Genomic DNA, 25,820 nt, shown 5'->3' with positions numbered 1-25,820 from the left:
TCTTTCTCCTCCACTTCCTCTTCTATTTCTTCTTTCACCATCATAGCTTTTTCCTCCTCTTCCTCTCTTCCAGCCACCATCATTTCTTCTTCTTCCTCTTTCACTAACACATTATGTTCCAGTGGTTGACTGCAGTCCTCCAACTTCACTGCCACCATCTCTGGACCCTGCTGTGAACCCAGGGACTCTGTGGACTTGGCTTCAGACATGGTAGCTGGGCTGTGAGATGGATATTTCTGCGTTTTCACCAATGTGGAGATACCGGCGCTGCTCAAAACGGCCCTGTCGGAAGTCTTCTGTCCTTATAATATAATATTATGGTCATAGAGACGTTACCTTGCTGTCTGTCCTTATATGGTCATAGAGACGTTACCTTACAAGCTGGCGACCTCGACGGACTCACTATTCCACTCGTCTTCAGGGCATGGACTGCCTTCAGGGCTGCTGCTGGACTGTCAAAGTCCACAAACCCATAGCCTTTACATTTATTTGTTGTCTTATCAAGGATGGCCTTAGCCGATACGATCTTGCCATACGGCTGGCAGAGTTTGACTAGATCCAGGTCGGTGGTTGCCGGGGGCAACCCGCGGATGTACAGGTTGGTTGCTTAAGACCAAAATAAAACCAGTAACATCTCACCAAATGAACACTCATTGCAAGCAACATATTTTTTTTCATATATCTGACTAATAAACTACCTGTAAAAATCATTGAAATCTTTTATAGAAAAAAACAAACTTTCAATCGCATGCATTTTCAATATCACATCACGTGGTAGGCCTACGTGTCCCATTGCATCAACTTGAGAATCCTTGGTAGAAAATACACGTCTTTCGTCTACCTATTTTTCTGTATCTTTCTTTTTTGGGAATAATTCGTTTAGTCCATTTACACCTTTTTCCATCCTCCGCCGTAGTAGTTTCTGTTGACTCCGTCTTCCACAGATGTTTGGTTGAAGCTGCAAAAGAGGGTCCCGGGTCTGGTCCATCAACAGCGGCTGAGACTGCCCTCAATGTGACATCATCTGTCATCGCCCACAGCATCCATTAGGGCTCACTGAGGTCATCTGCTCATTACTTGCTTTGTTGACTATATGGAGAGGAATTGTTGGACGAATCCACGTGCTGCTGCGTGCCGTTTTCAGCAGCAGCCTGCATGTGGGAATACTGGGGGATGTAGGCTCCTTGCATGGCTGTGTTAGCAGGAATGTACGCGCCGCTGTTCCCCAGTGAGAGATGGCCCATCTGCTGTGTCATCATGGCGGTAGGCTGCATTGACATGGTGTGGTCCACAGAGGGCGACATCACAGCTGCCGGGTGTTGCATAATGTAAGGCTGATGGGCCATCCAAGAATGATTCTGCACCTGGTAGGTGGAGACAGGAGACATATAAGGAGACATGGCCGTCTGAGCCATCATCCTGTTAGTCAGGGTGTACGGAGACGCGTAATACCCATTCTGCATAGCGGCTGAGGATGGATCATAGGCCAGAGTCATCCCACCCAGTCGCAGCTCCGCCTCCCTGGGCCATGTCCGTCCGTTGGGGACAAACGGACTGTGACTGTGCCTCTTCCTCTGACCATCAGCAAACTTACAGAGCAGGGGCTCAGGGGGCGCCAAAGTTCCTGGCACCATCTTGATAAACTTCCCATTGAAGTAGGAGATCACTGCGTTGCACTTCTCTGTGGACTCCATCCTGGCGAAGCCCACCCCTCTGCTGTTCCCACTGTAGTCCCTGAGGACGCGGGTGGAGATGACCTGGCCGAAGGGCCTCAGCAGGCTCTCCAGCTCCTGCTCGTCCACTGACAGGGGCAGGTTGGAGATGTAGAGGTTGGTAGGGTCCTGCTCCTGCTGCTTAGCCATCTGAGCTTGTATTCCACTCGTCTTCAGGGCATGGACTGCCTTCAGGGCTGCTGCTGGACTGTCAAAGTCCACAAACCCATAGCCTTTACATTTATTTGTTGTCTTATCAAGGATGGCCTTAGCCGATACGATCTTGCCATACGGCTGGCAGAGTTTGACTAGATCCAGGTCGGTGGTTGCCGGGGGCAATCTTTCTCCTCCACTTCCTCTTCTATTTCTTCTTTCACCATCATAGCTTTTTCCTCCTCTTCCTCTCTTCCAGCCACCATCATTTCTTCTTCTTCCTCTTTCACTAACACATTATGTTCCAGTGGTTGACTGCTGTCCTCCAACTTCACTGCCACCATCTCTGGACCCTGCTGTGAACCCAGGGACTCTGTGGACTTGGCTTCAGACATGGTAGCTGGGCTGTGAGATGGATATTTCTGCGTTTTCACCAATGTGGAGATACCGGCGCTGCTCAAAACGGCCCTGTCGGAAGTCTTCTGTCCTTATAATATAATATTATGGTCATAGAGACGTTACCTTGCTGTCTGTCCTTATATGGTCATAGAGACGTTACCTTACAAGCTGGCGACCTCGACGGACTCACTATTCCACTCGTCTTCAGGGCATGGACTGCCTTCAGGGCTGCTGCTGGACTGTCAAAGTCCACAAACCCATAGCCTTTACATTTATTTGTTGTCTTATCAAGGATGGCCTTAGCCGATACGATCTTGCCATACGGCTGGCAGAGTTTGACTAGATCCAGGTCGGTGGTTGCCGGGGGCAACCCGCGGATGTACAGGTTGGTTGCTTAAGACCAAAATAAAACCAGTAACATCTCACCAAATGAACACTCATTGCAAGCAACATATTTTTTTTTCATATATCTGACTAATAAACTACCTGTAAAAATCATTGAAATCTTTTATAGAAAAAAACAAACTTTCAATCGCATGCATTTTCAATATCACATCACGCGGTAGGCCTACGTGTCCCATTGCATCAACTTGAGAATCCTTGGTAGAAAATACACGTCTTTCGTCTACCTATTTTTCTGTATCTTTCTTTTTTGGTAATAATTCGTTTAGTCCATTTACACCTTTTTCCATCCTCCGCCGTAGTAGTTTCTGTTGACTCCGTCTTCCACAGATGTTTGGTTGAAGCTGCAAAAGAGGGTCCCGGGTCTGGTCCATCAACAGCGGCTGAGACTGCCCTCAATGTGACATCATCTGTCATCGCCCACAGCATCCATTAGGGCTCACTGAGGTCATCTGCTCATTACTTGCTTTGTTGACTATATGGAGAGGAATTGTTGGACGAATCCACCTGCTGCTGCGTGCCGTTTTCAGCAGCAGCCTGCATGTGGGAATACTGGGGGATGTAGGCTCCTTGCATGGCTGTGTTAGCAGGAATGTACGCGCCGCTGTTCCCCAGTGAGAGATGGCCCATCTGCTGTGTCATCATGGCGGTAGGCTGCATTGACATGGTGTGGTCCACAGAGGGCGACATCACAGCTGCCGGGTGTTGCATAATGTAAGGCTGATGGGCCATCCAAGAATGATTCTGCACCTGGTAGGTGGAGACAGGAGACAGGAGACATATAAGGAGACATGGCCGTCTGAGCCATCATCCTGTTAGTCAGGGTGTACGGAGACGCGTAATACCCATTCTGCATAGCGGCTGAGGATGGATCATAGGCCAGAGTCATCCCACCCAGTCGCAGCTCCGCCTCCCTGGGCCATGTCCGTCCGTTGGGGACAAACGGACTGTGACTGTGCCTCTTCCTCTGACCATCAGCAAACTTACAGAGCAGGGGCTCAGGGGGCGCCAAAGTTCCTGGCACCATCTTGATAAACTTCCCATTGAAGTGGGAGATCACTGCGTTGCACTTCTCTGTGGACTCCATCCTGGCGAAGCCCACCCCTCTGCTGTTCCCACTGTAGTCCCTGAGGACGCGGGTGGAGATGACCTGGCCGAAGGGCCTCAGCAGGCTCTCCAGCTCCTGCTCGTCCACTGACAGGGGCAGGTTGGAGATGTAGAGGTTGGTAGGGTCCTGCTCCTGCTGCTTAGCCATCTGAGCTTGTATTCCACTCGTCTTCAGGGCATGGACTGCCTTCAGGGCTGCTGCTGGACTGTCAAAGTCCACAAACCCATAGCCTTTACATTTATTTGTTGTCTTATCAAGGATGGCCTTAGCCGATACGATCTTGCCATACGGCTGGCAGAGTTTGACTAGATCCAGGTCGGTGGTTGCCGGGGGCAATCTTTCTCCTCCACTTCCTCTTCTATTTCTTCTTTCACCATCATAGCTTTTTCCTCCTCTTCCTCTCTTCCAGCCACCATCATTTCTTCTTCTTCCTCTTTCACTAACACATTATGTTCCAGTGGTTGACTGCTGTCCTCCAACTTCACTGCCACCATCTCTGGACCCTGCTGTGAACCCAGGGACTCTGTGGACTTGGCTTCAGACATGGTAGCTGGGCTGTGAGATGGATATTTCTGCGTTTTCACCAATGTGGAGATACCGGCGCTGCTCAAAACGGCCCTGTCGGAAGTCTTCTGTCCTTATAATATAATATTATGGTCATAGAGACGTTACCTTGCTGTCTGTCCTTATATGGTCATAGAGACGTTACCTTACAAGCTGGCGACCTCGACGGACTCACTATTCCACTCGTCTTCAGGGCATGGACTGCCTTCAGGGCTGCTGCTGGACTGTCAAAGTCCACAAACCCATAGCCTTTACATTTATTTGTTGTCTTATCAAGGATGGCCTTAGCCGATACGATCTTGCCATACGGCTGGCAGAGTTTGACTAGATCCAGGTCGGTGGTTGCCGGGGGCAACCCGCGGATGTACAGGTTGGTTGCTTAAGACCAAAATAAAACCAGTAACATCTCACCAAATGAACACTCATTGCAAGCAACATATTTTTTTTTCATATATCTGACTAATAAACTACCTGTAAAAATCATTGAAATCTTTTATAGAAAAAAACAAACTTTCAATCGCATGCATTTTCAATATCACATCACGCGGTAGGCCTACGTGTCCCATTGCATCAACTTGAGAATCCTTGGTAGAAAATACACGTCTTTCGTCTACCTATTTTTCTGTATCTTTCTTTTTTGGTAATAATTCGTTTAGTCCATTTACACCTTTTTCCATCCTCCGCCGTAGTAGTTTCTGTTGACTCCGTCTTCCACAGATGTTTGGTTGAAGCTGCAAAAGAGGGTCCCGGGTCTGGTCCATCAACAGCGGCTGAGACTGCCCTCAATGTGACATCATCTGTCATCGCCCACAGCATCCATTAGGGCTCACTGAGGTCATCTGCTCATTACTTGCTTTGTTGACTATATGGAGAGGAATTGTTGGACGAATCCACCTGCTGCTGCGTGCCGTTTTCAGCAGCAGCCTGCATGTGGGAATACTGGGGGATGTAGGCTCCTTGCATGGCTGTGTTAGCAGGAATGTACGCGCCGCTGTTCCCCAGTGAGAGATGGCCCATCTGCTGTGTCATCATGGCGGTAGGCTGCATTGACATGGTGTGGTCCACAGAGGGCGACATCACAGCTGCCGGGTGTTGCATAATGTAAGGCTGATGGGCCATCCAAGAATGATTCTGCACCTGGTAGGTGGAGACAGGAGACAGGAGACATATAAGGAGACATGGCCGTCTGAGCCATCATCCTGTTAGTCAGGGTGTACGGAGACGCGTAATACCCATTCTGCATAGCGGCTGAGGATGGATCATAGGCCAGAGTCATCCCACCCAGTCGCAGCTCCGCCTCCCTGGGCCATGTCCGTCCGTTGGGGACAAACGGACTGTGACTGTGCCTCTTCCTCTGACCATCAGCAAACTTACAGAGCAGGGGCTCAGGGGGCGCCAAAGTTCCTGGCACCATCTTGATAAACTTCCCATTGAAGTGGGAGATCACTGCGTTGCACTTCTCTGTGGACTCCATCCTGGCGAAGCCCACCCCTCTGCTGTTCCCACTGTAGTCCCTGAGGACGCGGGTGGAGATGACCTGGCCGAAGGGCCTCAGCAGGCTCTCCAGCTCCTGCTCGTCCACTGACAGGGGCAGGTTGGAGATGTAGAGGTTGGTAGGGTCCTGCTCCTGCTGCTTAGCCATCTGAGCTTGTATTCCACTCGTCTTCAGGGCATGGACTGCCTTCAGGGCTGCTGCTGGACTGTCAAAGTCCACAAACCCATAGCCTTTACATTTATTTGTTGTCTTATCAAGGATGGCCTTAGCCGATACGATCTTGCCATACGGCTGGCAGAGTTTGACTAGATCCAGGTCGGTGGTTGCCGGGGGCAACCCGCGGATGTACAGGTTGGTTTTGCTGAGCTGGTCCCAGCCTGTGGTGCTGCTGTTGCTGCTGCTGCTCACCGTGCTGGGGTTGAAATCTGTTTGCTTGCTGTGACTCTAATCAATGCATTCTCTCAGCTTCAGAGATGGCAGAGTCCAGATTATCACCTGAACTCGAGCCTTCTCTTGGGAATACACCATCACACATCTCCCAGCTGGGTAAGGACTTGGGAATCCTTTGTTGATTCTCTGCTTTGGATTGTTCTTGGTCTAATCTGTAATACTTACCTAATGGGAGATGAGTTTGATGATTGATTAAAATGACTGGTTAGAATTAACCTATATTACTTCACTTATTCTCATATTTTGTCCATGCAGATACGGATTCTGATGACCCATATGTTGGTGCTCAGCCTTGCTCAAAGAGGAAAGATGGAAAGAAGCAACAAGAAGACACTAGTGACAACTGTCCTGGAAAATCCCTGCACAAGAACGACCAGTGGTTGTCACCTTGCAGTGATGTGTCGAGACCAAAATCATTAGATCCAATTTCTTTCCCTGCTTTATCAGCTGAAGACGAAGGCATAAAACAAGACAAAAAGCCAAGGTTGACCAAAATCAAAAGAGCTGGAGTCAAGAAACAAATTTCTTCAGAGAGTCCTGATGGTAGCAAGAATGTGTTTACCTTTGACATGGCTGTTCCAGGAAACTCAAGACGATCAAGCAGAAGTAACAAAGCAAAAGGATTACCATCAGTCAACAAAAAACATACAGTGCAGTCCCCCATAGAAAGTAAATCAACCACAAATAAAGATGCTTGTAGTATTTCTGCATCTCTGTCCGCACGGTCCTTTGCTCTCTCAAGGGACTCAGTGAATGCTTCTTCCTGTCCCAATGAAGATGATGGAGCGTTTGAGGACTACTTTTCTCCAGTTAACAACCCACAAAGGCCTCTTTTGCTCAACTTGCCCTCAAAGACTAAGGTTCAGATCCTCTTTGAACCCAGCCCTGGGAAGAGAAAGAGGGGCAAGAGTGAAACCACAGGGCCTATGTTGGCCCCTGCCAAGAGAAAAAAATAATAAGTGTGAAGGAGACCTCCTGGGAGTCCAACAGAAACAAGGAATTGCCTTGTGATCCTGCCAAACAGAGAGCATTGTCAACACAGATCCCACACCTCTCAAAATGCAGTTTAACAGAAGCCAGTAAAGCTTTAGATCAGCAGGAAAGTCCAAATGTCCTACCTCATCACAATGAAAATGATGTGAATTACTATCAGACAACTGGACTGTAAACGGCAGAAACAACACGGACCCCCAGTAATCAGTGGATGTGATGTATAATTATGAATTCCTTATGGCCGTTTAGAGCTTCTGTGTTTCGCCCTCTGTTTTTACTGTCCTTCCGAGTAGGTAAACATGTTTTGTTGTTCTGCTTTTAGCTTTTTTAGTATCCGTATGTCACATAACGTTAAAGGCCTAATGTTATTGGTGTCAGCATTGGGGTCCATTCAATTTCATTCAATTTAGGCAGTTCACTGAAATTCCAGTTCTTAAATGTTCCTCATTGAAAAGGATAGAGGACATTTCTTCTTCTTCTTCTTCTTCTTCTTCTTCTTCTTTTTTCAATTGGCGGTTGACAACCACATGGTGTATTACCGCCACCGCTGGACTGGAGTGTGGCACAGGACTTGCTTCTTAACTTTACTTACTTAAATTATTTTTAAAAGCCCTGTTTCCCTTAAAAAGAAAAACAACAACTTTAAAATCTTCCCTTCCCTTCTCTGTAAAATATATTTCATCTCAAATACTTCTTTATTTTCCTCCACCTGAGCAATAAACCTACGCCTTTCGTTATGATACTTTTGGCAGTGTATTAAAACATGTTCCACTGTTTCTGGTCTATTCCATAGACACTGCTCACAGTTGCCATCTGCATGCTTGTTTATTAAAAACAGGGTACTATTTAAATTGGTATGTCCAATCCTTAACCTGGCCAGCACCACCTCTTCACGCCTGGACCTGCATGTACTATTATCCACCCTCACTTTTGGTTGAAAATAAAAAAGGTGTCTCCCAGAGGTCCCACTGTTCCAAATATACTGCCATTTCTCATACGATTTTGCCTTTATAATACTTTTTACCTCTGCCTTACTGTATTTAATTTCCACCTCCACTCTCTCTTTTTCTACTGCTTTCTTGGCATAGGTGTCAGCCAACTCATTTCCCTCCACCCCTATGTGAGCTGGCACCCACAGGAAAGAACATTTAAAACCTGCCTTTAACATCCCACTTGCTAATTGTAAAATTTCTAAAATAATATCCATCCTGGATGCTGAGTATGCATTTTGCATACTTAAAAGAGCAGAGCTGAAGAATTTGCTTGGAAAATAAATATGAAGATCTTCCTAACACCGAAAATGTTGTCAAAATATAGGCCAACAGGCAATGCAGAATGCTGGAGGAAATGTACGGAACGAGAAGCCAATCACACACACATTTTCTATACATGCCCTAAATTGAAAAGGTTTTGGGAGGCAGTTCAAGTAAAAATAAAAAATACATTTACCTTACAAAATCCTATACATCCAGTCAATATTATACTCGGTCTTATTCCATTAGATATATACAGAGAGGGAGATAAATATTTGTACACCATACTACGTATCGCGGCTTTAAAGCAAATCACACGTAAATGGTTGGACTTAAACCCACCATCTGTTAATAATTGGAAAAAAACTGTTGAAGAGATAAAAGAAATGGAAAGAATTACTTGCAAAGTGGGAGGCCGTGAAGAGCAATTCACTATGAACTGGAGTAAATGGACCGAATGAATGAGTAGGAAGGAAGCCCCCCCCCCCCGATCCCACCCCTCCCACCCCCCCTCCCTTTGTCTCTTACTTTTCTATTTCTATCCCTATAATTTCTCTCTTCTTTTTCTATATTTTCTCTCTAGTCTCTATTCTTTATTTTCTTTATTTCTTGTTCTCTTTATAAAAAATAAAAAAACAAACAAAAATGATGCAGGATGAACTTAAACAAGTGAAGAAAACGTGTAAAGTGTGTGAAATGAACTTGTGAAATGTAATGTAAAGTCCTGCAATAAAGTATATATAAAAAAAAAAAAAAGAGCAGAGCTGGAGTCAGATGCTATTACTGCTTGCCTGTTACACCCAACACTTTCAACCCATAACAGGGCAAACCATATGGCTAAAAGTTCTGCTGTGTAAACCGCCAAATTATCCGTCAGCCTCTTTGTTATAGCCAGACCCATTTCCGGCATCACATGAGCTACTCCCACCCTCCCATCACTCCTTTTTGATGCATCTGTAAAGATAATCAACCTCTGATTATACTGTTCCCTAATGTATCCCTGTACCCTCCATTTATCTACTCCCCCTTCCTGTTTTGCTTCAAGCAGTCCTAAATCTACTGTCACCTCTTCAAATGTCCAGGGGGGGACTGCAGGGAATGCCACCGTGGGGCTGATATTAAAATTGCTTATGCTCATATTTACTACTTTATGTTGGATTGTCCACCCAAAGCTTTTCCCTCCCTCATACAGCCTCTCTTGGCAATCCCTCAGGACTGGCTGTGCAATATGGTCCCCACTGTGTCCCTTGAGGTTAGCCTAATATACCAGAGCAAGCTGGTCTCTTCTCAAATGCAAAGGCATCTCGCCCACCTCTACCTGGATTGCTGCTATCGGAGAAGTTTTAGCTAATCCACTACAAATGCGCAGAGCTTGATTGTGCAACATATCAAGTTTCCTTAATGTGGATTTAGACGCTGACACATAAACCACACAGCCATAATCAAATACTGTTCTCTTCATGCCAGTGTAGATTGCTATCAATGCAGACCCAGACGCACCCCACTCAACTCCACACAAGCACCTCATTATATTTAAAACTTTCTTACATTTAGCCTCCATCTCCTGTATGCGGAAGGCCCAAGTTAACCTCTTATCAAACCACATCCCGAGGTATTTAAAAACCTCAACTCTTTCCAACTCTCTGCCTGCCAACTGAATTTTAAATTCAGGACCAATGTTCCCCCTTGAGAAAAACATAACCTTGGTCTTCTCTACCGAAATCCTAAATCCCCACTGTACAGCCCATTGCTGGACTTCATTAACTGCATTCTGCATTTTCTTAACAATAAAACCTACATTCCTCCCCTTCTTCCACATAGCACTATCATCAGCAAACAAAGCCACTCCGTCAGTTCCCTGTACATTTAAAAAAATATGATCTATCATAATATCGAACAATAAGGGGCTTACAATGCTTCCCTGGGGGGTTCCATTCTCTGCTATATATCTAGCACTGACCTCCCCATCAATTTTAACCCTCAGGCTCCTTTCATACAAAAAATCCTTAATCCACCTGAACATTCTGCCCCCAACCCCCATTTCCTGCAATTTTATCATATCATATGCTTTCCCAATATCAAAAAAGACTGCTACCACTACCTCTTTGTTTACTTGAGCTCTTCTAATGTCATCCTCCAAGCATATAACAGGGTCCATAGTACCTCTCCCTCTTCTAAATCCACTCTGGTAACTCTGTAGCAGATTTTTTGATTCCACCCAGTAGGTTAACCTGTCATTTATCATTTTCTCCATAGTTTTTCCCACCTGGGATGTTAATGCAATTGGCCTATAGCTGCTTGGATTGTGGGGATCTTTACCTGGTTTTCTAATTGGCACAATTAAGGACTCTTTCCACCCCTGGGGAATCACTCCCTCTACCCAAATTTTGTTGCACAGCATCAACAGAACATCTTTCCCTTTATCACTCAGTTTCTCCAACATGATATAACAGATAGAGTCCCTTCCTGGAGCAGATTTCTTTAACTTCCTCAGCACCTTAAGTAGTTCCGCTCTAGTGAATAATGCATCCAAGCTGCCCTCTACTCCATCCACCCTCACATCTACATCAGGATACCTTAACATAGTCTCTTCCCTCCCTTTCTTCTCTTCCAGACTTAAGTTGTCAGAGCTATGTACCCTAACCAATGTTCTAGCAATGACTTCAGCTTTCTCTTTGCTTGTAACAATAACATCATCACCTTCAATAAGCATAGGATACCCATATTTCCTCCCTATCCCTTTCATATTTTTAACCATTCCCCACACCTGCCCTATTGGAGTAGTACGTCCCACAGAGTCACAGAACTTTCTCCAGTGCTCCCTCTTTGCCTTCCTAACAGCTCTCCTTACTAGTGCCTGTGCTCTCTTATATTCAGTCAGTAGCTGAAAGTTATGGAGATTCTTCAATCTCCTAAATGCTCCATTCCTTATTTTAACAGCATCTTTGCATTCTTTTGACCACCACGGTACTCTTCTATTCATTTGCCTTGGCCCTGATTTCGGTATCGCCTCCCCTGCTGCAGCCACTATACCTGCGTTAATTTCCCTGCATACCTCTTCAATACCCCTACTCCCATCTACCAAGGACAACCACTCTTCACTTACTTCTGCAAACTTCCCCCAATCCGCTTTCTCTAGTATCCATCTCCCTCCTCTTATTTGCGAGCCTGCACTGATTATCAACAGCTGCTGACGTTACCAGTTCCCATAACCAACAACCAACATTCTGAGGAGAAGATGCCGCGACGCTACGGAAATTTGAGCAGCAGCGACAGTTATCAAGGTTAGTACAAGCTTACTAACTAGCTTGTTAGACAGTCAAGGTTAGTACAAGCTTACTAACTAGCTTGTTAACAGTCAAGGTTAGTATAAGCTTACTAACTAGCTTGTTAACAGTCAAGGTTAGTACAATCTTACTAACTAGCTTGTTAATAAAATATATAATAATAATATTAAATATTATATGTGTTAATAATAATATGTTATTATATACTGTATATATATATAATATTATTATTATATATTTTATTAACAACAACACATTTTTATTTTATTAACAACAAAAAAGCAAAGGGTGGCTACTTTGAGGAATCTAAAATATAAGACATATTTAGAGTTATTTCACACTTTTTTGTTCAGTACATCATTCCACATGTGTTCATTCATAGTTTTGATGCCTTCAGTGAGAATCTACAATGTAAATAGTCATGAAAATAAAGGAAACACATTGAATGAGAAGGTGTGTCCAAACGTTTGGCCTGTACTGTACATGCTGAAAGAAGAGAATGAAAAATTGAAAACACTATTGGAGAAACAGAAGCAAACCTTTTCCTTCAGTCAAATTTCCTCCAATCCTGACAAAGTCAAATATTTCTCTGGATTGCCAGATGCTGCCACCATCCTGTTTTTGGAAGCGCTTATTTCTAAATTTGAGCTACAATATCATTCTGATTGGACTGTCCAAATTATGCCCCTAGTTGATCAATTGCTCCTGACCCTAATGAAGCTAAAACTTAATTGCGAACACGTAGACCTTGCAACAAGGTTTAATTGTAGCACAGCCACAGTGACCAACATCTTTAACACCATCATTGGTGTGCTAACTACCTGTGGTGTTAAACTTGTAAACACTCTCAATATAACGTTCACGTCGTGTAACGTAACGTCAGACGTCATCATTAGATAACACGACACGTTGCGTCAGTGATAGCCCTAGCAAGCCAGATATAATACATCTATAACATTAAAATGTATTTATTTTTCCAAAACAAGCACTTTGTTGATGGTGCACCAAGCGATCGATTTCCAAACCCAGTGGATGCGGCAGGAACAGGAACAGCTGCCACGCCTTGCAGACTTGATCGAAAAAGGTCACTGTCAAGAAAAAGGTATAATAAAAAAAAAACATCAGCATAAAACCTGTTGAGTTTGGCAATGATGATTTTATTATTACAAAGGCCCAAACAACTTTAGAATGTGCCATATAATTACAATCTCATAACAAACAGTTCCTTTAACACATTTGTGTGAGTCAGGTCAACTAAATTTTGCCAAAAAGTTGAGACAACTAGAAATGTTAAGTTTTAATCCATTCAACCTGTCTGTGAAATTAAAATAGTCCACTCAAATCAGAATGATGAGATCACTCAACTTGTCAAAAACGTTTCCAGTTGTTGCACATGCGCAGAACACGGCCCCTGCCAAATTCCGTATGTCAACCTGTGCATCCAGCAGCCTCTCTCCCTCACCTGATTCTAATTGACAATTAGATGCTGCTGAATTCACCCGTCTTGAGTCGTGATGAACGTAGCCTGTAGTAGGAATATCGAGAATATCAAGAATATAACGAATATCAAGAATATCAGGAGTGCGAATTACAAAAGGTGAGTTAATAATTTTATTTTTCAGAGTTTAATGTTCAATTGTGTAATAATTTTTGCCGTTTGCCCCGCTTGTTAACTTTACCTCACCAGTGACATGATCTATTTAGCTAGCTAATATAGCTAACAAGTGAATTCAGTCGATGCAAGAGGGTTTCAGAAGCTTGGTTTCGTTTGCTGAAATATGAGTTCATGTAGTATAATAATAATAATAATAATAATTCATTGTTTTTATATAGTGCGTTTCCGGGGCTCAAAGGTGTATAGGCTAGTTAGCACTAGCTTTTCTGACTGCAGTGAAAGAAAGAATGTGCATCATGTTTAGTTAGTTAGCTAGTTAGTAACACCATCACTTGAATATGGGCCGTGTTAGCTTGCTAGAGAATTGGTTTTGTTTTCTGGAATATAACATTATGGCTTTTAGCTGGCTGAGCCAGGTGTAGCTAAAGTGTAATTGTGGGCTAGGTAGTTAGCTTGGTTTGTAGAAACGCAGAGTGGGGTAATTTGACCGCATGTGCATGTGTAGTTAGAGAATTGGGGGGGGGGGGGGGGGTGCAATTAATTTCAGTACTTTTTTTGTGTGTGCACACTTTTACTTTTACTTTTTTTTCACAGAAAGTGTGAAAGTAAGAGGAGCTTTGCATTGCAGAGCTAGGCAACCCTATGAACTGGAAATGTAAGTTCTGCACGTTTTCTTCAGCTAACCAGCGTAGTATAATAAGGCACTACAAGTTCAAACACGGACATTATAGTAGGTCTTGTCCCTTGCCTTGCATCTACAGTGACTGTGTGTGCTCTTTCACGACACAAGTAGCTCTAAAGAATCATTTACTGAAGCATGAAACATTGACCCAGAGACCTCAAGATGCTGTTGCTCGTGGATCTCAAAATAATATTGTGACTTATCGACTACATTGTGAATTATGTGATTTTTCGGAGCCCTGTACACTTAAAGAATACTTTGTTCATTTGGGAGTTCATTTGAAAAACAAGGAAACTGTGAAGTGTCCTTTTCAGCCATGTCTATTCGATTCTAATGTGTATTCCACCTTCAAAGCTCATAAAAGTAGATATCACTGTTCTTCCGAATTGAAAGATTTAAGGGCCGAGTTAATTTATGATTGTGATCCACCAGCTGCAACCAGTGGGGAATATAACGTTTTGTTGCCAATAGACATTGATGTCTCACAAGATGAAAAAGGGAGCACATGGGCATCATAGGCCTTGGAGAACCAGGTAGCATAATAATCAGCACATTTTAACAAAATGGTTAAAATGTCTAAGTCATGGTTCATGTGAGATTGAGATATATCTTCTTTCCAAATCAGGGACATCATTTGAGCAGTGCATGAATGCCATTTCTCCATACATACGCAGACTACAGGAGGGGTATTATGCAAACTGCCCTTACTATGGAGGCAATGTGTTTGTATGTGGAGGAATTGGGGAGATCAATGCCGATATGCCCCAGGCAAACCACTGTGCAAACTGTTTGTCTTCCACCGCAAACAAACGGTTAGATTCAGTATTACTTCTCTGGCCATTTGGTCTTCTTGGTTATGTACATTGTGTGAAATCTTTCAAATGCATCCCTTATTAAAATGATGTCTCTCTTAGATGCAGAATTTGCACAGTCGACAAGGCCGACCTCTCCAACCCACAGGTTGCCAGTGAAGCACCCCGCAGAACAAAGTCCAACACCAACATCATTATCGCTGGCATGTCTGAGATGGGTGTAGTGGAGAGGAAACGACAAGAAACAGAGACTGGGACCTTGTTCAGCCAAAACAACCAGCCTGTTTGTGAACTAGAGTTCTTCACTTTATGTATTTTTCTGTTTCACCCAGGAGAAATGTTCCCTGCCTGTTTACGGGCTAAGATATTTTCTTTTCTAATGATATTGTTGTTGAGCTGTGAAATAATAAGTTTATTTTGTTTTCCTTTTCCTTGGCACTCTCTCTCGTATTAACTTGCATTAACAACCACGACGATGACGCCCCGCGGTGGTGTAGCGGTCTACGCACTGGCCACTAGTGCATGCTGCCCACCGGGGCCGGGGTTCGTATCCCGGCTCGCCAGATCCAGATATGGCCGAGGCACACGGGAAGCGGCATATTGGCCGGCCGCTTCCGAGGGCGGTATAGGAGTATTTCTGGACTAGGATCCGTCGCGCAACACCGCCCCCTGGGCGCCGGAATAACGGTACTGGGCTCGAGGAGCCAGTCAGCCTAGTCTGCCTGGCGGCCTCTTCTGGGACTGCCGGCCACGGGGTCGTGCGGCGGATCCTATGCAATAGGCAGGGGATAATTGGATGCTAAGTTGGGTTAAATTGGCTACCAAATTGGGTGAAAAAGGGATAAAATCAAAAAAAAAAAAAAAAAAAAAAAAAAAACGACGACAACAACTCCATTCTCTGATGACATTGTCATTGAACCGCACATTCAGGTAAATGTTTTAATGTAAGCTCTGTCTATACATGCATGTTACCTATGCCTAATGAAGCTCAGAGCAAGTATTATGTTTTTGCCATGTTGCTGGAAATGGTTGCAACTAAGAAAAACATACTAATGGACTGAAAATCTCCTGCTCTGCCTTGTGTTAAAAATGATTCAAATAGAAAGCATATAATGATAAAACCATGTAAAAGCAATACAACTGTTGGCTTTGTATTTTGTTACAGACAAGAATCGATCACTTCCACTTAGATGCCCTTGGTGTTGGAAGACTCCAAATAAGTCTAATTTGGGGCAACATCAAGACACAATTGCAACTGTTCGTATCCAATCTGATTGTTGCAATTGACAGACCACACTGGCTCAAGCAGGTAAGTCACAGTTATACATTTTGACGCCGGTGTATTTAATTGTTAAAGGAACAGTTTACCCAAAAATGAAACTTGTGTCATCTCCTCACCGACATGCCACTTGAAACACAGGTGCAGTTTGTCCATATAACACACAGGGAGGTTGCCAGCACTACTTGAGTGAAAGCTAGTCCCCATTGACTTCAGTAAAGAACAACCAAAGTCAATGGGAACTAGCTTTCTCTCTAATAGTCTGCCTGTTTGTTATATGTGACACCCGCTGGTGATTTGGTCCTCTTCTCTGCAAATCCTGAATTGCGCTAGAATTTGTTGGTTTTTTTCTCCATATTACGGAAGTTGAAGTGAAGAACACACTTAATATAACAAGCAACTGTTTTAAGATCACTAAATAGTACATGTTTGTCATCAAAGTCCATGTCCTGTGAGAAGTGTGAACAGCTCTGAATGAAATTGCATTACACACCACATTATACTTTCAGCTCCCAGATGTTCATCACTTGGCATGTGCCACTGGCTGTGAGGTACTCCATCTCATTCAGATGTGGCCCATCATAGCCAGAGATGTCATGTGTTGCCCTAAGGCATTTACAGCAGCCTCTGTTGAATACATTGGCCGCAACACCTGCCGACTAGTGACTAAAGCCAACATCTTGCTGAGTGGATACTTGGCTTTGATCCGATCAGCTAGTTTGACGGATGACGAAGCAAGGCAACTCCAGGTCGAGATATGTGACCACCACAAACTTTTCGAGAGGGTGAGTTATTATTGATATCATTATTATATATATATAATTTTTCTTACAGGATTTTGCATCAAAACAGTGTGGTTTGATTAGATATTAATTCATATTAACATATTAACTCATATTAACACCATTTAGCAGAAGTAAGTACATTTTGGTGTCATATTTTCTAAGATATGGAAAGCAGATGTTGCAAACCGTGCCAACATTCATTGTGGCTATCACACTGGAGAGCAAACAGATGTGCTGGGCCACCCCATGATTGGAGACTGCAACCGCTTTGACCGATACCACCACAGGGTCAAGGACATGGGTAAATGTAACTACACATACAGTATTAAATTTGCAAGGCCATATAGGTGCTTAAAGCTAATTGTTTTATATGAATGTTGTGCTTCAGTCATCGCTCACAAGAATGGTGTTAGTATGGAGAAGACCATGGTCAAGAGGATTGCAGTCTTGGATTCCATCACCACATTGTCAGCACCCAATCATGTGGCAGACAATACACCTGTACACGGGCTGCCAGGCTATGCCCCTGTATACAGAGCATCTGGTTCAGTCGCATTAGTATCGGCCACTGATCTTCGGCAAAGACGAGGGCTTGGTAGGAACATCTACTTCAAAATGTGTTTATTTACTTAAGTAACTGTATTATCTGTATTTATCATGTACAGTATTATTTCCTGCATGTCAGTTATACCAAAGATATCTAGAATGTTGGTACCAAAATATAACTCGTTCCAAAACAGGCTTAAGGCAGCATGGAAACGAGGTGTTGCCAGAGCTGTCAAAACTACAGGTGTCAAAAAATATGCGGCAACCTGATCTAATGGAGAGGATGGAGAATAGAATCCTGACACAGGAACAGGTCTTCCTCGGACCAAAGGTCTGGTAGGGTGGGGTTGATCATAAATGTATTAATTATTTCAATACAATATTTAATACAATTAATTATCAAATAAGTCAGTATTAACTTCTTGTAAGAGAGCATTCTTTGAATCATATGCATGCTGTTTTATTTCCTAGGTTTGGAAAAGGGGAAAGCCTGTCATCCAAAATATTGACAACCCTCTTGCTGGGCAAGCAGCACAGAGACACACTCAATATCAGAGTGCAACATTGTCCCCTGAAACATACAAGTATATTATATCAATGTGTTTCTATGCAGTATCAATAGCATCTAATTTAGATTTTTTATTTTAGTTGTTTATCTAAAGAAAATAATATTTTAAAATAATGAATTATCTAAAATAATACCCCTCAATAGCATACCCCTTTTATAATTAGCATACTGAATTTCGTTCTCAGATTTGATATAAAGACTATCAGAGTTGGGTCATTTGTGGAGACAACCCCAACCCAACTCAACCCAACCCTACTTGGTGAAGACAGGAACCACAGGCAACCGGTGAAAATCACAGGCATATGGGCTACCATGTCAGGTAAAATAGTCTTACTGAAAGACCTTGTATAAAAAATATTGATGGGAATCTATAGCCTACCTTAATACTTGATGTCTTTTATTTTCAGAGAATCCACAGCTCCTGTTTGAAGGGACCGTGTTCCTGCCACTCCACAGAGATCCTTACTCTCATATGGAGTAACTCTCCCATGTCACACTGTGATGGTGGTCATTGTAGTCTGTCTGGGATGGAGGATGTCAGTGTAGTCTCTTTCAGAAGGACAGTTTAGTCTCTCTGTGGTGGAGGGGAATCTTGGGGGAGTTGTTACACAACACATTCTTGTTTATTTATTTATTTGTATTTTACATAATTAGAGTTAGTAGATTTGTGACAGCCCCCCAGTGTGTCTGAATTGGAGTCCTAGTATACTGTACTTCCAAATGGTTTAGCATGGGGGGTCAGGTTCAGTACTAGATTTGGGCCGAGGTCCAATAGTGTCCTACCTACAAAAGGTTTTGTACATATAATAATTTTGTTCATATAATAATGTTGTACACATAATCATTTTGTTCCTATTTATAATAGTTCCTGCAATTTCCTGTAAATGTATCCACAGTATGATTATGTATTTGTGTATGTTGTTTTTTAAATAATAAAATGCTGAGACAATACTATGACATTCATTGTGTTCTTCATATTTCCAAGACATCTCAAGACATCTCAAGACATCTTCATATTTCCAAGACATCTCAAGCCATCTTAAGACATCTTCATATTTCCAAGACATCTTAAGACCCATGTCTATAGACACGTCCTTAGACGTGTCTCAAGACGTCTTGACAAATGAGTCTTAAGATGTCTCGAGACAAGGTGATGGCTGGGTATGTTTAGACATAGCGGACTGTTGTTGAGTCCTAGGGCTTGATCTATCTAATAGAGGGTTCATCACACAGTTCAGATCGCCTCCTAAAATAGGATGGTGAGTGTTCAAGTGTGGAAGGGACGATAGCAGGTTGCTGGCAAAGCTTGCATCATCCCAGTTGGGAGCGTATACATTTACTAAAAGTACCGGTGTTTGGCAAAGGGTACCCGCCACAACAACATATCTGCCTTTTGTATCTACCCTGACCTCCGAGACCACAAAATTAAGTATTTGATTAATTAAAATAGCTACACCTCTCGACCTACTATTGAGGCTCGAGTGAAAGTATTGGCCTACCCAGTTACTACGTAGTCTAACATGATCTGACAGCCGAAGATGAGTTTCCTGCAAAAAGGCTACATCTGCCATCCTCTTTAATCGACTCCAGCAGGAGGTTGGCATCACCGACACCGCCTTGTCCTGGTTCAAGCCTTACCTCAGCAATAGAACCTACGCCGTCCACATAGCAGACAGCTCCTCCAGACAAGCCAACCTCACCTGTGGGGTCCCTCAGGGCTCCATCCTCGGCCCTAACTTGTTCTCCCTCTACATGCTCCCCCTCTGTCTAATCCCTCAACGCTACCAGATCTCATTCCACTGCTATGCGGACGACACCCAGCTTTACTTATCAATCAACACTGACGACCCCGCCGATCTGATGCGCCTGATGGACTGCCTCCACGATGTGAAGGAGTGGATGGCCCAGAACTTCCTACAGCTGAATGAGAGCAAGGGGGAAATCCTCCTCATCGGCAACACCACCGTCATCACTCAGCTCAGCACCAACATGGGAAGCCTGTCCACCCTTGTCAGACCACATGTCAAGAACCTCGGTGTCATCTTTGACTCCGAGCTCAACCTTAACCGACAAGTGAGCTCCGTCGTGAAGTCATGTTTCTACCAACTACGTATCATAGCCAAGATCAAGTCCTTCCTCACCCCCAGTGACCTGAGGAGGGTCGTCCTCATGCTAATTTCATCTAGGCTCGACTACTGCAACTCACTCTATGCTGGACTTCCTGATAAGACCATCTACCGCCTGCAGCTAGTCCAAAATGCCGCTGCCAGGCTGGTGTCAGGCACTAAAATGAGGGACCACATCTCCCCTGTCCTCATCTCCCTTCACTGGCTCCTAGTAAAGAAGAGAGTGAAGTTCAAGATCTGCACCTTTGTCTACAAAGCTCTCAACAGTCTCGCCCCACCCTACATCAAGGACCTCCTGGACCTGTCTTCCACCTCAAGGCCCAGGCTCAGGTCCGACGCCCAACTCAGCCTGAGGGTCCCCCGCACCAACCTCAAGAGGAAGGGTGACCGTGCCTTTGCGGTGATAGCACCGACCCTGTGGAACGCGCTCCCTTCCGCCATCAAGTCTGCCCCCACTCTGGACTCCTTTAGAGCCAAGTTAAAAACCCACCTCTTCGTCAATGATGTTCCCTAAGTCTACTCCCTATTTGTTGTAAATTGTATCCCTTGAGATGTTCGTTTAAGTAGTCTGTATCTGTTTGCTTTCTGTGTTCCTTGTCCTTGTCCTTGTCTTTATCTGTTCCTTTACCCGGGCTGCGCCCCGGGCCGATGTAAAAGTTGGATGGGGGGCGCATTATAAATAAAATTAACATTAACATTAACATTAACATTAACATCTGCTTTTAGACGTTTTAAGTGTAGAAAAACCTTAGATCTTGACTGGACCATTCAAGCTTTTCAAATTCCATGATAGGAACCGAACATTTGAGTATTTATCCTTATTGCCTAAATTGGTCATATTGTGAGTGTAGCAGGTAAGTAATTGTAAGCATCCTTACAGTGAGTGTAATGCCTTTGCAAGGCCTACTTCCATTGAGTCTTGGAGAGCGAATGATTCCTTGTTTAACAAAGCAGATGACAAAACAAAATAGATTGGGTAAAATAGGTACAGAAAGAAAAGAAAGAAAATGAATAAAAAGAGAAAGCAAACAATAAAACCTCTGGTGTGAGTAGCACTTTTCTGCAGACAGTCCCTCCCCAGTCCCTAAGTCTTCTTCCCCAAACGAAAAAGACAGAGGGAAAAAACATCCAAAATGTTCCCAGTTAACGCAACTCTTATACATTCTAACCTTAAAGCACTAAGGGTGGCTCCCAGAGTACAAGAAAAACAACAACAAACAACAAAAAAAGAAAAAGAAACAGTGTCAATATGATGAATGAATATAGCCCATATCCAGTGTCGCTAAAACAGAGCTGCCGGGGTTCAGAATATATGCAACACACAAACACACACACACAGCAACACACACACACACACACACACACACACACACACACACACACACACACACACACACACAGCAACACACATACACACACAGCAACACAGACACACAAACAGCAACACACACACACATACACACACAGACACACACAGCAACACACACACAGCAACACGCACACACACAGCAACAAGCACACACACAGCAACACACACACACACACACACACACACACACACACACACACACACACACACACACACACACACCTGCCTATGCATGTATGCACCCGCCCCGTGAATGATATGCGCGCGTATAAACGCACGCCCCTTTAGATATGTCACAGATCCCCTCAACGAACCCCAGCTCCTGCTCCGGTGTTATTTTAGTTCTAGGTAGCCTATCATACAAGAGCTATCCGGCTATAGATGAAAAGCAATAAAGGCGTTTGAAGCGTCAATACTGTTGTCGTATATTTCCACACACATGCATAGATAGTATGATAGGGGGTCATGCTATTCTGTAGCCTTCATGTTTGCACCAGCGGGCACCCGGAAGGGTGACATCACAGTGACATCACAGGGGACGGCCCTCATGGCCATCTGGATAAGGTGATAGGCTATGACCTGTGACTGTATTTGCATATTGTTGATGGATAGGGTTGAGACCCAAGGGGGGGCCTCTTTACCAGCGGATCCCAGGAGAGGAGGACAGAGACAAGGCTCCAGTGTTGGTATACGTATACCCTGTTTTTGTAACTCTGATTAAATCGTCTTAAAACTCAATAGCTGTTCTTTGATTCATAACTAACAAGAGGAATACACAACACTGTTAAGCACACGCACACACATTCAATCAAAGAAGGAAGTAGGTCCGTAATACAGCATCACGCAACGTCAATTCAAACACATGCACACCAACACACACATATTAGCAATAGGAGAAAGTATACCCGAAATACAGCGCTAAGTAACGTCAACTTAAGCATGCGCGCGTATATAAACAGTTAGTCAAGGTAAGAAGTAAACCCATAATACAGCGCTATGTAACTATGTAATAACAACAGTCAATGAGTTGAGCAATCCCTGAAATTAGCTCAGAGTTAGCTGGATAATGACCTGGGGACTGTTTACTCACGTTATCATCATCCTATGAAGCCTATGGAGAGTCTGAACGGTTTTCAGTGATTAATTAAACTGGTCCGTGTATAAAGTGTTCAATCAAATCAGGCATATAAGTTCGGTTATAGGTCCAATTGTCCTCTCATAGTATCGCAGTTCAAAAAAGCGATGCAGCCTCCCGGTGAAAAATAAGCACAGTATAAACAAAACATAAAGCTAGCCAGCCCCGGTGGCTTATGATCAGGGTCATATACATTCAATCCTTCGTGGGTTGTCAACAGTTCACGGTAACGTTATTACGGGGCAAAAAGAAAAATGGTTAATGCTATATAGAAGTTAGTTAGGCTAAGCATAGCTTTAACTTTATACTAGCAGTCATGAAGGTAATCGTTTCCTCTTGCGGTGTCAGCTACAGAATAGCTTATGCTCACCGCATATGGCCATATACTAGTCAGCATCCCCGCCACCATCCGCTCCAGCGGTTGGTTATAAAACCGTTGTGCTTCTGGGGCAGTCTTGAAGTCGTAGATTTTGTCCTTGAAGTCCACTTTTAGAAGAGCAGGATAAATTAGACAGAACTTGACCTTCTTCTCGTAGAGCAGTGATTTCACTCGGGCGAATGATGCACGCTGCTTGGATGTGTTGATGCTGTAGTCTGGGAAGAATGGTACTTTACGTCCACGCCATACGAGCTGATTACGATCGCATCTCAGAGCCCGGGCTTTGTCCTGGTAGTAATGGAAACGGACAATCATCACTCTGGGTTGTCCAGTGGGTCCAGGGCGTACTTGGCCAATCCGATGTGCACGGTCCAGCACGGGGGGAGTTGGATAGACATCTTTGCAGACCTCTGTAAAGAACTCAGCCATGAACTTAACAGTGTCCGTTCCCTCCGCGTTCTCTGGAATATTGATGACTCGTAGGTTGCACCTGCGGGACCGATTTTCAATGTCCTCCGCGCAGCTAGCGAGAGCTTCATTCTCGGAGCTAAGTCGTTCACAGGTCTTTTCCAGGGCTATAGTCGTGTCACTGTATCCGTTGAGCGCCCTTTCTAATTCAGCAATGCGTTTACCATGGTCAAGGGTGGTTGATTGCACAGCATCTAAAGACTCCTTGAGTGGAGAGAGGGCGCTTTCAATCAATCCCTTAATCATGTCCTTCATGTCTGTGACTAGCATTAAGCGGAGATTTTGTAGGTCGGTAGGCAGGTTCGCTGAGGCTTCGGCCGCCATATTAGCTACTTCGCTAGCGTCTTCTGTTAGCTGTTGAGGTGTAGATGATCGTGTGCCCCTTTTGGTGCGTTTGTTGGGCATATCCTCGAGACAAGTTGTACAACTGAACTTTTTCTAATTGTTTTTCTTAAAAATATGTTTAAGGGATCACGATAGTTGAGATTTAAAAGATTAAATACTGGGAGCCACCCTCCACGCGTCTACCTCCTTTCACATCGTAACCGGAACAGTCTTCTTTATTTTTATTTTTTGTCACTCTCCTCGTTCTTTACTTTTCTCTTGTGAGACCCTGACTTTGGCTTCGCTTTTCTCTTTTGAGACCCTGACTGTCTTCGCCTTTCACGACATCGTCTCTCTCCTGGTCAGAATATTTGCGGTAACGTTCCTCTAGTCTAGCAGCTCGCGCGCGGTGGACTGAACCATGCAATGACTAAATAGAGGGGTGTGGTGGGTTGACATAATTCACCCACGGAACTATGGGTTGGGAGTATTGTTCCGCACGGAGAGTTAAGTGCGTGGTACCGAAGTTGTTACGTCAGATATAGTTACTGCTTGAAGCGTGTGGTTGAGACTCGTTCATGTCTGTCAATAAACGTCTAGCTGTGATATTTGATACGCCGCCTCCGACTCCCGTCTCTCGGCACTACACAGGTAAATAATAAGGCTTAATTTTGTCAAACATAGAGAAACAAAACTCCAGTTTGTTTCTTTTGTGACTTTTTTTAATACATAGAATTATAATTTGAAGTCGGCTACATTAACGTCCTTATGATAATAATAATATTATTATAAATATAATATATAAAAAAAAGATTATCTTGGGCCCCTGTCAGTGCTGGGCCCTTAGAATCGTCCTAACCTTCCCCCCCCCTAGCGGCGCCCCTGCATACAACAGTAATTCAACTTGATATTTGTTCACATATTTTCTTATTTGTTTTGGTTTGAATGCTCGGATATTCTCAATGGGTGATAGTTTTTGGCGATGGTTTTTTAATAATAATGAGAAAATAAACTACACCGAAGCTTTCTCAGGATGGGCCCATGAGTAAAGTGGGCGGGCCTGGGCCTAACGTGGCTACGCTACTGGGATGGACTCCTGTGCTGCCTCTCCATAACGCCTTTTTTGTATGTTTTGGTTTGTTTAATGTATTGCTGTTTGTAAGTGCTTAATGTTGTGTGGCCTGTAATTGTCCTGTGGCTTCTAGGTGCTTGAAATGTCGCTGCTCCCATAAGTGTGTATGTGGTGTGGTTTGTAAACATGCTCTGGCTTGTGTGCTTCTACGTGTTTGCTATGACTTCATGTGTCCCTGTCCCCTATGCGCTGTTAGTGTTTGTTGCAGCCGCTTGTAATCACCTCAGCTTGTTTACTTGTGTTTTTTGTCAAGTGTGATGTTGGGGTACCTTGTCTCAGTCACGTGTTCTTAGAATATTGAAATGTTTTATTTTAATTAATGACGTTACTTTTCAGGATGCCATGTTGCAACTGGCCGGGGACTTCAACTGAAAATTAGCTGACTAGGCTAACACTGACTTTTTTACTGTATTTTATATGGTTCATGTATTTGGATTGTCCTCGATATAATAAACTAATAAACTAAACTAAACTGCTAGGTGGACTCATTTCTGACACAGTCTAATCATTTGGTCCGCATGTCGGCAACCAATTAAAATGTTCAGATTTTTTGAATCATGGAACTACGTTTCAACGTTGTTGAGAATCACAACACAAACTCGCTAGTGTTGTTTCTTCTTAAGTAACTTGTTTGAGATAGATCACGAATAACCTTCTGAGTTTTAAGACTATTTATTAAACAAAAGTACAAGTTACAAGTTGTTGGTGATGCTGGCTGGAATGATGAGAGAGCTGGCTGGAGTGGTCAAGAGGCAGCTGATTTCATTTGTTTCACCTTCATCAC

The 25,820-nt window shown here is 43.8% G+C and overlaps 1 protein-coding gene and 2 pseudogenes across 3 annotated transcripts; all 3 read right to left on the bottom strand.

Annotated features, from left to right (window-relative positions):
- Positions 1–1,073: 1,073 nt before the first annotated feature.
- On the bottom strand, positions 1,074–2,051 carry LOC308164510 (RNA-binding motif, single-stranded-interacting protein 1-like; the record flags this gene model as incomplete). The annotated part of the gene is made up of 1 exon (XM_080538581.1): positions 1,074–2,051. A coding segment is annotated over one exon (978 nt), but the record flags the coding sequence as incomplete, so codon positions are not given.
- Positions 2,052–3,031: 980 nt separating this feature from the next.
- Positions 3,032–4,110, bottom strand: LOC308164509 (RNA-binding motif, single-stranded-interacting protein 1-like; annotated as a pseudogene). Its single transcript has one exon. The product of its transcript is annotated as an RNA-binding motif, single-stranded-interacting protein 1-like (transcript).
- A 980-nt stretch (positions 4,111–5,090) lies between these two features.
- Positions 5,091–23,904, bottom strand: LOC308164508 (RNA-binding motif, single-stranded-interacting protein 1-like; annotated as a pseudogene). The gene is made up of 2 exons: positions 23,104–23,904; positions 5,091–6,277 (listed from the first exon to the last, which is right to left on the bottom strand). The product of its transcript is annotated as an RNA-binding motif, single-stranded-interacting protein 1-like (transcript).
- Positions 23,905–25,820: the final 1,916 nt, after the last annotated feature.

Source organism: Nansenia antarctica, assembly GCF_963989245.1.
Source record: "Nansenia antarctica genome assembly, chromosome: 8".
NCBI classification, from domain to species: Eukaryota; Metazoa; Chordata; class Actinopteri; order Argentiniformes; family Microstomatidae; genus Nansenia; species Nansenia antarctica.
This window is presented reverse-complemented; position numbering and strand designations above follow the sequence as displayed.